The sequence below is a fragment of the Moschus berezovskii genome, chromosome 19 (genome assembly GCF_049115385.1).
Source record: "Moschus berezovskii isolate FMDL1 chromosome 19, NW_MosBer_1.0, whole genome shotgun sequence".
Taxonomy (NCBI): Eukaryota; Metazoa; Chordata; class Mammalia; order Artiodactyla; family Moschidae; genus Moschus; species Moschus berezovskii.
In genome coordinates, this window is record NC_142478.1 from 36,029,458 (window position 1) to 36,042,290 (window position 12,833).

The following is a 12,833-nucleotide window of genomic DNA, read 5'->3' on the forward strand; positions in this document are numbered from 1 at the left end:
TGGCATCTGGTCCCATCACTTCATGGGAAATGGGGAAACAGTGGAAACAGTGTCAGACTTTATTTTTTGGGGCTCCAAAATCACTGCGGATGCTGACTGCAGTCATGAAATTAAAAGACGCTTACTCCTTGGAAGGAAAGTTATGACCAACCTAGATAGTATATTAAAAAGCAGAGACATTACTTTGCCAACAAAGGTCCTCTAGTCAAGACTATGGTTTTTCCCGTGGTCATGTATGGATGTGAGAGTTGGACTATGAAGAAAATTGATCGTCGAAGAATTGATGCTTTTGAACTGTGGTGTAGGAGAAGACTCTTGAGAGTCCCTTGGACTGCAAGGAGATCCATCCAGTCCATTCTAAAGGAGATCAATCCTGGGTGTTCATTGGAAGGACTGATGCTAAAGCTGAAACTCCAATATTTTGGCCACCTCATGCAACGAGTTGACTCACTGGAAAAGACTCGGATGCTGGGAGGGAGTGGGGGCAGGAGGAGACGGGGACGACAGAGAATGAGATGGATGGATGGCATCACCGACTCGATGGACATGAGTTTGAGTGAACTCCGGGAGTTGGTGATGGACAGGGAGGCCTGGTGTGCTGTGATTCATGGGGTTGCAAAGAATTGGACACGACTGAGTGCCTGAACTGAACTGAACTGAACTAGCTCAGAAGTTGTATGTAAGAATCCAAATGGATATAAAAAAGGTTAAAACTTTGAACAAATCATATTGGGTTAACATTTAATAAATTTTTAATATTTATAGTGATTTAATATAATATTTAACTATATAATGAAAGTGAAAGTGTCTCAGTCATGTCTGATCTTGGCAACAACCCCATGGACTATACAAATCCATGAAATTCTCCAGGCCAGAATACTGGAGTGGGTAGCCTTTCCCTTCTCCAGGAGATCTTCCCAACCCAGGGAACAAACCCAGGTATCCTGCATTTCAGGCAAATGTTTTACCAGCTGAGTCACAAGGGAAGCCCAAGGATACTGGAGTGAATAGCCTATCCCTTCTCCAATGGATCTTTCCAACCCAGGAATCAAACTGGGGTCTCCTTCATTACAGGCAGATTTTTTACCAACTGAGCTATCAGGGAAGCCCTTACCTATATAGAGTACAACATAAAATTTTTTTGAAAATCAGGTTTGTATTTTCAAAAGAGACTAGTTAACCTATTGAGTTCTTAAATTTCATATATTGGCTTATTATCAGTTAAGATAATGTCTACATAATGTTTATGACATGATTTTGAAAATAAATTTTATTGAACTAAATTTATTTATAATTATACAATTAGTGTATATAAAGAGTGATTTAGAAGCATATGCAATTAAATGTAATTTCTAACATCCTTAGTTAATTTAAGATTCTAAACTAATATTAAATGAAGGTAATTCATGGGTGTTGTTTTAATAATCAGATACTTCCCAAGTGATATAGAATACTGAAACCTTGGTCACCAAGTAATTAGTTGATTATGTTCTTATGTGTGTGTGTATATTTGCTTTTTTACTTTGTGATATTTCAGAGTGCTTATTCCCATGGATCATGTTATTGAATATTTTCATGGTTGCCACTTTCAAAAGATGTGGATGTAGGTAGGTCAACATATTGTGTGTGCTTTTGAGTCTAGTACTGGTTTGCTAAGATGCTTTGTATGACAATTATCAAACACTTATCTCCCAGTTTTCTCTGTAAAGTGCAAGTAGTTATTTTGAATACAAATTATAGTTAATATGGGTAATTAAGACTAAGGTGGAAGTAACAGTAGAAGAAATGTTTGAGTATGTATCTAAGACAATAGTATGTGTTTTATTTATCAAGATGATTGAGTCTACAAAATTAGTAAATGGCCAGGCTGCATGAGAAGTAAGATAGTTAAAATCAAAACTTGAATAGGTTTATAAAGTTGTAAGTAGCAGAAACTAATTTTTATTTGTCTAGGTTTATTATGGATGTAAATAATGAATTTGAAAAGGAGCAATGAATCCATTAAATCTTGATTAAATTTGTTCACTTCTAATCAGTCAGTTCAGTACAGTTCAGTCGCTCAGTCGTGTCCGACTCTTTGCGACCCCATGAATCACGGCACGCCAGGCCTCCCTGTCCATCACCAACTCCTGGAGTTCACTCAAACTCATGTCCATCGAGTCAGTGATGCCATCCAGCCATCTCATTCTCTGTCGTCCCACTTCTAATAGATTTGTCAATTTATCAATAAGAGGATTTTTAAAAGGAACTTGTGGATATTTTATTGCCAAATATTATATTTGCACAAGCTTCACTATATTTAAGATCAGGTTTCTATTTCCAACTGCAAGCCTTTGTCTTTCTCCAGATTGAAAACTGATTCCCTAAAACTTCATTTCTCTAATAGGTGCAAAAAATTGTTAATATTTGCAGAATATTTTCAGCTTTTTTTCTTTTTGTAAGGATAGAAATAATGTTCTTTCAAGCTCTATATCACTGTCATGAAACTGGAGTTCTAAAGTCTGAATCTTTTAAATACTGAATTTATACATATTTTATAAGCAGAACTGAGAAAAGGAAATTATATTGCCTATGAATGATCAGAAATGTCATAGGTCATATTGGGTTTTCATCCACAGACAGAAAACTAACCCTAGTAAAAAAAAATCAAATGAACAGTTGGAGACCAAAAAAAAAAAGGTACTTTATTGTTTAGTCCTCAAGTTACTCTAATTAATGTAAAAGATACATTTGTTAATTCATGTCATAATTTAACAAATTTCATTTGTCTACTCAGTACCTTGAAGGTGAGGGAAGAATCTAGATTCTACTTCACTAGTCGATTCTGCCCAGGAAGTGTTTGTTAAAGTGTGAGACTGTGAATTAACAGTGGTTAAATAGAAAATATTCAGTGAATTAAATTGAAAAAAAAAGTCTGGTCAGGAAATGGAGCTGTAGGCATCTCTGCTTTTATTAGCTTCTTGGCTGACGAGAAGCTGAATTGAAGTCAAAGTCCTGTCATAGCAACAGAAGGTGACAATTGGTAGAAATAAGAGACTTGCATGGCTACTGTTTTGCTCACAATTGATTCCATATCCCTATTCTGAGATATCTTTGCCTATAGATGGACTGTAAGGAGCTGCTGAAATCTACTGTGAGAGTTTTCCCTCCTGTTCCTGAAGAGGATGTATGTCCTTCTTCTTTTTTTTTAAAATTTATCCTGATTCCATGTGCTTGCTTTCAGTCCCGCTCTATATGTTAGAAGATTTCTTCCTTGAGAAATGAAGCCTGTTTCTGCTTTTACTGCAGTGTCAGCAACAAACAGACAACTGGCTTCCACTGCAAATACGATGACTCCTCCTGCCCTAATTACAAAGCTTTTTCCACACATTCTTTGTTACCTCTGTGGTCAGCTCAGATCCAACTCAGAAATAGTGTCATCACCATGAATATCTATCCATTTCTCCCAAGTGAATACGGCATAGAAAAGAATTCCTAGAGGGAACTTTGCCAAGTATGGCTCTGAAGGAATTGCTAAACTGTTCTCCAGTGGCTGAACTGTAAACACATTTTTTTTGGATGTGCGATGTGAGGGGTGTTTACAATTTTCCTAGCTCCACTAAGATGCTGCTGCTTCTCTCCAAGTTTCCATTGTGTTTTTGTGTACCCTGGATAAATATTTGAAGTGCAAAAAACTGTGGACAGATTTTATATCTTACCACAGGTCTGGAGGACTAAGGTGACTCCTTAGATATGCTGCTCTAATGTAGTAAAGAAATCATGGGTTTCAGATTCGGAAATGCCTATGTAAAATCCCAGCTCTATTACCTACAATCTTCATTATCCGGAGCAATCACATCTCATCTACGAACCTCATTTTCCTCATGGATAAAGCAGGAGTAACAATAACTATTTTTTGAAAAATCATTAGAAACCTGATATAAAATGCTTCAGTTCAGTTCAGTTCAGTGGCTCAGTCGTGTCCAACTCTCTGCGACCCCATGAATCACAACATGCCAGGCCTCCCTGTCCATCACCAACTCCAGGAGTTCACTCCTAAAGGAGATAAAATGCTTACAAAATGCCTATTACAAAGCTTGGTATCCTGAATGTATGCAATAAGCTAAGTATTATTGTTAATCATGTATACATTGCATTACTGGGCTTCCCAGGTGCCACAGTGGTAAATAATCTGCCTGCCAATGCAGGAGACACAAGAGACGCAGGTTGGATCTCGTTGTCAGGAAAGATCCCCTGGAAGAGAAAGTGGCAACACACTCCAGTATTCTAGCTTGGAAAATTCCATGGACAGAGGAACCTAGTGGGCTATAGTCCATGGGGTCAGAAAGAGTCAAACACGACTGAGCATGCATGAAAGCATTACATAATTATATTTTATTCAGGTGCTATTTTCAAGTTGTACAAATTATACATGTGTATCCTTAAGTTATATGTATTGTACAAGTGTATCCTCACTGTACAAGTTGTGACATTTTAGTGCTACCACACAATATTTATGACTAAGGTATGCCTCTAACTTATCCTCTTAAGTGAGTTGAATTCTATATACACACACATGCATACACATGCCTTGTCAGAAAGGTTGTTTAAATGTTTAGGAGAATTTTCTTCATGCCTATTAAGATTTCTCATATCCTTTTGATGATCCATCAGAGATAAATCTAGACAAAGTGATCAATATCTTGTGTGTCATTGCTAAGATGTCATGGAGCCCAAGCCATTGCATGCATAAGTGGACTATGAAAATTAGCTCTGGGTGAGAGAGCCCATTAATAGAATTATGTAGGTTTTATTCCATGGTGGTTTTCTGTCTCTGGTTAAATATTTCTTGGTTCTTAGCTGCACCTTCAGACCTGTGTTTGACTTTTTTTTTCCATTCAGTTTCTAGGCTTTCCCACCAAATCCTAAATATTCCTCTTGACCCCACCTCTTGATTTGTCTGGTTTGGAGTTGAACCTACAACCTACTTAGGGCACATCCAAACTACATGTTCCTTGCTGGGATGTATGAGTTTTTAGGTTGGTCAATCTTCTGTGTACTCTCACCTCTATGAGTACCATGGAGGAAATCTCTGGATCTCGGGACACAGTTTTGTCTGTCTTTGTGTAGAAGAGCTGTGTCTAACTGATGAAGCCCTTATGCTGTCAGACTTCCTTTAATTGGTCACCCTGGGTTCACGGAAGAGTGCCTGTGTAATTTAGAAACTACTTTTTTGTTTCCTTTTTTAAGAAAATTTATTGTATTTATTTATTTTTGATGTGGACCATTTTTTAAAGCCTTTATTGAATTTGTTACGATATTACTTCTGTTTTCTGTGTTCTGTTTTTTCGGTCATGCGGCATATGGGATATGAGCTTCCCAGCCAGGGATGGAACTCACACGCCTGCATTGAAAAGTGAAGTGTTAATCCCTGGACCACCTGGGGAAGTCCTGGAACTACTTCAGGCTTAACAATGTCCTTTCACCTCCTTCAGGTACCATGGCTTTTAAACTCTTCCATGTGCACTCACTCTTCTCCCAAGGGCAGGTTTTGTTCCTTCCTTCTAGCTAGATCTTCAAATGTAATCTTTGTTTTTCTTTAGTCCACACTCGGCTTTTTGATGTAGTTTGTGGAGGAAGAGATCCAAGGTTTTAACTGGGAGATAGACATTTTATGCATGCTTTACCTCTGGAGGGATTTCCCCGGTGGCCCAGACGGTAAAGCATCTGCTTACAATGTGGGAGACCCGGGTTCGATCCCTGGGTTGGGAAGATCCTCTGGAGAAGGAAATGGCACCCCACTCCAGTACTCTTGCCTGGAAAATCCCATGGACGGAGGAGCCTGGTGGGCTACAGTCTGTGGGGTCGCACAGAGTCAGACACGACTGAGCGACTTCACTTCACTTTACCTCTGGAAGGAAAGATGGAAGAGTAAGAGGAACTGGCAGGAAAAGTTGTTCTTGGTTTTTTGTTTTATTATATTTGTAAATAAAGCAGTCATTATTCTATTTGGAAATGAAAGACAAGTTAATATCTTTGCAATGAGAAATAAGAAGTGAAAATATTTCAGATTTGTCTACATATTTAATATTTATATAGATAAGTTAGAATTAAAAATCACCCCTCTATTACTTATTTGACATTTCTCTTAACCAAAATATATTAGGAATAGTCATTACCAGCTTCCGCTGACAGTCTGTACATTGGCCTCTGGCCATGAAAGTCTGCACAACTAATTCTCCAGGCTTGTGACCTTAACTGCCTCTGGCTAACACTGACACGGGAAGCCAAATAGTGAAAAATCTCCAGTACTTTGTGCTTTTCTTGCCTTTAAGCCTTTTAGTCACACTGTAAGTCCTGTGAGGTATATACATGGGAGCAGCATCAATAATCTCTGGCTTACTTCTCATTGTTCTCTGAACCATTACTATAGGTCCATAGAAATTTTTTTTCACCTGTTTTTGAGAACATGCTATGCCATTTCAGTCGTGTCCAACTCTGCAACGCTATGGACCGTAGCCCACCAGACTCCTCTGTCTATGGGATTCTCCAGGCAAAGATACTGGAGTGGAGTGGATCCTCCAGGGGATCTTCTAGACCCAGAGACTAAACCCACATCTCTTATTTCTCTTGCATTGGCAGTCAGGTTTCTTTGCATTTACTGAACAATTTGAAAAGCCATACAGGGTTACTAAGAAAACTAACATTTGCTAAATGCCATGATATGGGCACTAGTATGCCACCTACATTATATGATGCCTGGTCATCTGGTTTTAAACCAACCAGGGGCTTGTGCCAGCATCCAGGAAACTACTGTGGAACAAGTATGGAAAACTCACATCCTTACTTTCTCCCAACACTGGGTATGAATCATTTCCTTCTTTTGCAATAAGATCTAGGGGAAGGACATTAAAACAAGATTCATCAGCCATCCTTGTGGCATGAACAAATATTACCAAATCAAGTTCCAACAGGAATTAACAGAAAATGTCAACTGGTGTATAAGAAGGCATTATGAGATATAGGGAAAGAGAAGTAAAATGGTAATGACTCAGAAGAAAATCCTGCCCTGAAATGAGTTTAGTTCATGACACACACAAAAAAATGTAGAACACATTTGTTTCTTATTCTTAGTAATATAAAAGAAAGCTTTAGTTCTTTTTAAAAAGGACAGGCCTGGATAAGAAAAGTATGAAATTCAATAAGAATTGATTGCCAAGTATATGTTCACTGGGAAGGATAAACAGCATATTTATACTGAAGAATTTCAAATTAACAATAATAAAGTAGACTTACAAAGGATTTCCAGCATCTAAAAAAAAACAGTAATAAAACTTTTGAGTAAATTAGAAACATAGAAAATTAACCATAGCAATATAAGAAGTGAATGAACAGGAAAAATTAAATAAAAATTAATTACCAAAACTAATAATCAAAAGTTTAAATGAAAATGCCTTTTATGATCAGACTAGAACTTGGGTCAGCTCTGATGGCCTGAAGATGATGCATGATGCCCTGTACAACTCTAGTGAGTGCCATTAACATCAAGTTTGAAATGGTAGGCTGCAGTCTGTGGGGTCGCTAAGGGTCGGACACGACTGAGTGACCTCACTTTCACTTTCACACATTGGAGAAGGAAATGGCAACCCACTCCAGTGTTCTTGGCGAATCCCAAGGACGGGGGAGCCTGGTGGGCTTCCGTCTGTGGGGTCACACAGAGTCGGACACGACTGAAGTGACTTAGCAGCAGCAGCAGCAGCCTTTACTTGGAATTGTGAAAGGCATGGGAACATAAAAGAAAATAAATCAGTTGTCAAAAGTGAGTAACAAAGGTAACAATAAATACTTTAAACACTTTTAAAAAGTGATTGCCTATAGAATACTAAAACCAAGTTAGATTCAGATCCCTCCTTGGGTAAAATAAATTCCTGAGAAAAATTATATAATATTTATGAAACTTTCACTGAAAAAGAGTTGAGTAATGATCATTCCAAATACTATCAACCACTTGAAAATATGGTTGTTTAGAAATGAAAGCCTATGGTGAATGTTCAGTGACACACTTGATACCACTGTAAGAGAAATCAGAAAATATTTTCTTGTACGTTTCCATTGTATTTCCCCAAAATAAATATATTTTAAGAGATTAAATCTCAGATAAGGAATATACCACTATCCAAATCTGCACATACTAATATTTTCTACATTTTTCAGTCTTTTATATTAAGAACCTCTGAAATGTAGCAAGCAATGATAAATTCGGCATGAAAATAAGTCTAGGAAGGTGTACAGAGAGGTTGGAAAGAACATAAATTCAGAAAAGGAAATGAGTTCAGTTTAGAAGAGTGATTATTAGAGGAGAGAAAAAGAGGGCTCAGCTCTAAGAAGGAAACAGAAAATCAGGTGTATCATATTTTTTTCATGCTAGCAAAATATAGAATGGGTTGATTCTCCATTCAGAAAATGAAAGGACTATGAAAATAAATAATTTATTAATATCAGATATTGAATACAAGAAATCCAAAGGGAGGGGGCAATCATAGCACAATGAAAAATTTAAACCTTCCAAATGAACAAAAATTTTGAAAACATACACACCCACTGTCATATTGTAACATTTCCTACACCAAACAAGGTGTTTTAAATAGCCACCAAAGAGAAATAAAATATTAAGACAGATTTTATTTAATATCATTTTCCAATTTTGTCTATATTTAGCTCTCATATAGGAACTGTGGTACTTTATCTTTTGATCTTTACTTTCTGTAGATGTTTATGTGTAATAAAAAACTTAATTCCATCCAAGTGACGAGTTTTGTCATTTATAAGATTAAGGATCTTGCTAATAAAAATAGTTCTATAATTATATTTAAAATATTTTGACTACTGCCTAAGATTGAGGGATATAATTAATGAAAGCTTAATATTAATGTTTCTTAATAGTTAAGTTATTCTGCTGGCTTATAAATGAAAGTTTTTTAAGCTTTATATTAGATAACTATATCATAATTTTAAAATGTACTTATTACTAAAGAGATATTTCTCCACAGAGTAAAAGCCTCAAATAGTATCTTACACAATATGTTGTATTTCATTAATAATTAAATTGTTCATAAAGTAAAGTTTTACTCCTGGGAAGGGAAATCTAAATAATTTTCTTGAAATTATCATGTGAAATATTTTTAAGGAAACTAACCTTGGCATGTTCAAACACCCTCAACACATCATGATTTTATTATAGTTACATAGTTTGAAGCATTTGTGAGTTAGAAACACTTCCAGGAAACTCCTCTTCTCCAATGTGAGGGCAGCATTTTTCTGTGGGCTTTCCTAAAAGGCCTACCATTGTTTTCTGGGTCTCTCACAGGAAGCACTGGGCTAGTTATCTAAGTATAGAAAACTATTCTGACATTTTATCAGATAAATATGATATGTTCACCTGATTCTTTCAACCTGCATGTTAAACATGAAACAAATACAGGGACCCAGCTAGGCCATGTAGCCAATTCAGTTCAGAGCAGAAGAGGAAGGTGAGAAGTTCTGTACTGAGAGATCCTAGCTGTTGCCTCCACCATCAGAAACATGTGCTGCTCACTCTGATTTATTTGCCAGAATTCCTAGCAAATGATTATATAAAATTACTGAATAATTAAAAATAATTACAGAAATATATTTTCATGGCTAGATATAAGTGCCTTGAATGACAAATCAATAAATAACTTTTAAGAGTATAAAGTGACCTAAATAAAGAGTAAAAATTTTGAAAAGACAACATCTGCTTCAACACTGACAGAAAAAAGAATATGGTATACTTTCAATATATTTCATAGCTTTCAATAGAATGTAATGAAAAAAATTAGATATTTGGTTATTTCCTATATATTGAAGACAAAATAAGACAAAACTAGGCTTTGACAGGGTTTCAAGAGTGCAATAATTACAAAGATTTCAAAGAAAATCGGCTAAAGGTAGTAGTAACTGAAAATAGTATATTCTTTAGTGGTAATATATGAATATATCTTTTGGATGTTTTTTTCAGTGTGCAAATCAGTGATGATAAATTGGCAGATTTGAGACTTGAACTCTGTTTTTGTCATGGTGTTTGCTTTTCCCTGCTTTCTCTTCGACATCTTTATTACCTAATCTCATTTAAACATGCAAGCATCAGTGGCATTTTTTAATTGACCTACAATGTCCGTGACTTCTCAAGGGCATCAATTTACCATGTCATCAATTATGTTGTTACTAGTTCTTAAACAGAGCCCGGTAGACACACTGCACTCAGTGAATGTCAAACAAATGGTCTAGGGCAGAGATAGTTTAGATAGAGCTTATATCTTCTGGAATGCCATGTATTTTGGTACTCATACATTGCTGACCAGAGAATTTTTTAAATTCTAATTTACTTCATTAATATGAGAAGTGAAGACCTGTATACTTTGGCAGAAGCACCTGATTCCATCCTTTTGATAATGTGTTTTTGGAAAATGCCATATTTGGAGTTCTATACTTTGTAAACTATAATTAAGTGCAGGACGACAGAGAATGAGATGGCTGGATGGCATCACCAACTCTGTGGACATGAATTGGAGTGAACTCGGGGAGTTGGTGATGGACAGGGAGGCCTGGCGTGCTGTGATTCATGGGGTCGCGGAGAGTCGGACACGACTGAGCGACTGAACTGAACTGAACTGAACTGAACATGTATGTTAAAGAGGTTGGCCATCTTAGGTGATTAGGTTGCTAAGTCATGTCTGACTCTTGCAACCCCATGGACTGTAGTCCCCCAGGTTCCTTTGTCCATGGGATTTTCCAGGCAAAGTTACTGGAGTGGTTGCCATTTCCTTATCCAGGGGATCTTCCTGACCCAGGGATCAAACCCAGGTCTCCTTCATTGCAGGCAGATTCTTTACCCACAGAGTCATCAGGGAGGTCAATTTCTCAGAGTCAGAGAAATGAACAAAATAAAAATAAGACAGATAATTTTGCAACCATTCAGTAACATCAGCTTTCATCACCTAAATTACTATTGCTATTACAACATTAAAATAATAAATTTTATGTGTCAAAAATTGTTTATAACTATTTTGATAAACGTTTAAGTAAGATTAGTGTCTCAACATTAAAAAACATTTTCTGTTCTTATTATGACTATCTGTTGTCTTTATTCAGATTGTTTATTTCCAGGGAAAATAAGAAAAAAAAAAACAATATATTGCAAAATCAACCACCAACAACTAATTTGACATTCCCAAACTTGTCTTATATTTATGACCCCAAGTTTTGCTTTCTTTTATATGTAGTGAAGACTGTAGACATCTGTATAGCAATCTGAATTGAGACTCCTTGGAAATTTTTATAATTTTCCTGCCAATATTTTATGGTAGTCTCACCCATACCCATTTTATTGGCAATTAATTTTCAAGAAGATTTCTATTATTTATTAATTTCATAGTTTTCTTTAATTTTTATTAAAAATATTCTCTTCTGGCAATCATGTATCACTGTTTTATTGAATTACATTGCACAATTGCATTAAGTAACTCTGGCACACATGTGTTAGAGAATGAACCTATATTCAGCAAACTCTAGTAAGCAAATATTTTCAATGGGTTAGAGCCTACTTGCCTTGAGTGTTCAGCACTTTGTAGACGCAGTAGAAACTTGGTTATTGTGATAGTATGATTTATTAAAAAAAAAATATTTGACCACTTAGAAAACCAGTCTTCTGGTCTTAATAGTTCTTGAATCATAGTCCAAAAATTGAGATTTCCTGAGCATAACAGCAGACCAATTTTGTCATAAAATTTGGTCTCCTGTCTTCAGTGAAAAGTTTTTGAGTCATAAAGGTAAAATAATGTCTTGTTATTCATAACAAGACCCTTTCCACCACAACTGGGTTTCTATTAATGAGGGACTTTGGGCCAGTGCTAAGGATGGAAATTGGTTGCTAGGGAAAACTACCAAGAATAGAAGCTTGGAATTTTCAGTCCCACATCCTGATTTCTAGGGAGAGGAGAGGGGCTGGAGGTTGAATGAAATACCAATGACCAATGATTTAATCAGTGTTGCCTATGCACTGAAGCCTCCATAAAACCCCCAAAGAACTGAATTTGGAGAGCTTCTGGGTTGATGATCATGTGGAAATTTGCAGAGAGTGATGTGCCTGGAGATGAAATGGAACCTCCAAGACCTTTCCCACATACCTTGTTCTATGTACTCCTTGCATCTGGCTGTTCTTAAGTTACATTCTTTTATAATAAACCAGCAATCTAGTATGTAAACTATTTACCTGCTCTGGCAAATTAATCAAACCCAAGGAGGGACCCTTGGGAACCTCTGATACATAGCCAGTTAATCCGAAGCATAAGTAACAACCTGGGCTTGCCAGAGACATCTGGAGGGGCAGGGGATGGTCTTGAAGGACTGAACCCTTAACCAGTGGAATCTGAAGCTACCTCTGGGTAAATGACAGAACTAGGTTAAGCTGTTGGGAATCCAGCTGGTGTAGGAGATTTGCTTGGTGTTGTGGGGAACCCTCTCAACACTCATACTGGAGATTGATCTCAGAACAGAAAAAGTTACCCTTGGTAATCAGTTAAGCAGAATTCAGTAAGAGAGTTTCTATAATATTTACAAAATTCTTCACAACTATTATGTGTTATTTTAGTAATAACAAACTGGAAAAAACTTTCATTAATGATGAATCACATTTCCTTTAATAACTTGTTAGAATGAAAGACACAAGAATCACAGATTAAATGTGTTTGATAAATATTGAATAACCTGTATCCATATTATTTGAGGCATGTGTTAAGTATATGACACTTCTGTGTTAAAAATGATGATAGGAA

At 36.4% G+C, this 12,833-nt stretch overlaps 1 protein-coding gene across 1 annotated transcript in view; it reads left to right on the plus strand.

The window, feature by feature from the left end:
* Window positions 1-2,160: 2,160 nt before the first annotated feature.
* LOC148774855 (uncharacterized) overlaps window positions 2,161-12,833 on the plus strand; it is a 143,486-nt gene continuing 132,813 nt past the window's right edge. Inside the window, exon 1 of the mRNA XM_088827853.1 lies at window positions 2,161-5,474. Coding sequence (XP_088683979.1) covers window positions 5,454-5,474 — 21 coding nt within the window. The 5' untranslated portion in view covers window positions 2,161-5,453. The remainder of the gene's footprint in view (window positions 5,475-12,833) is intronic.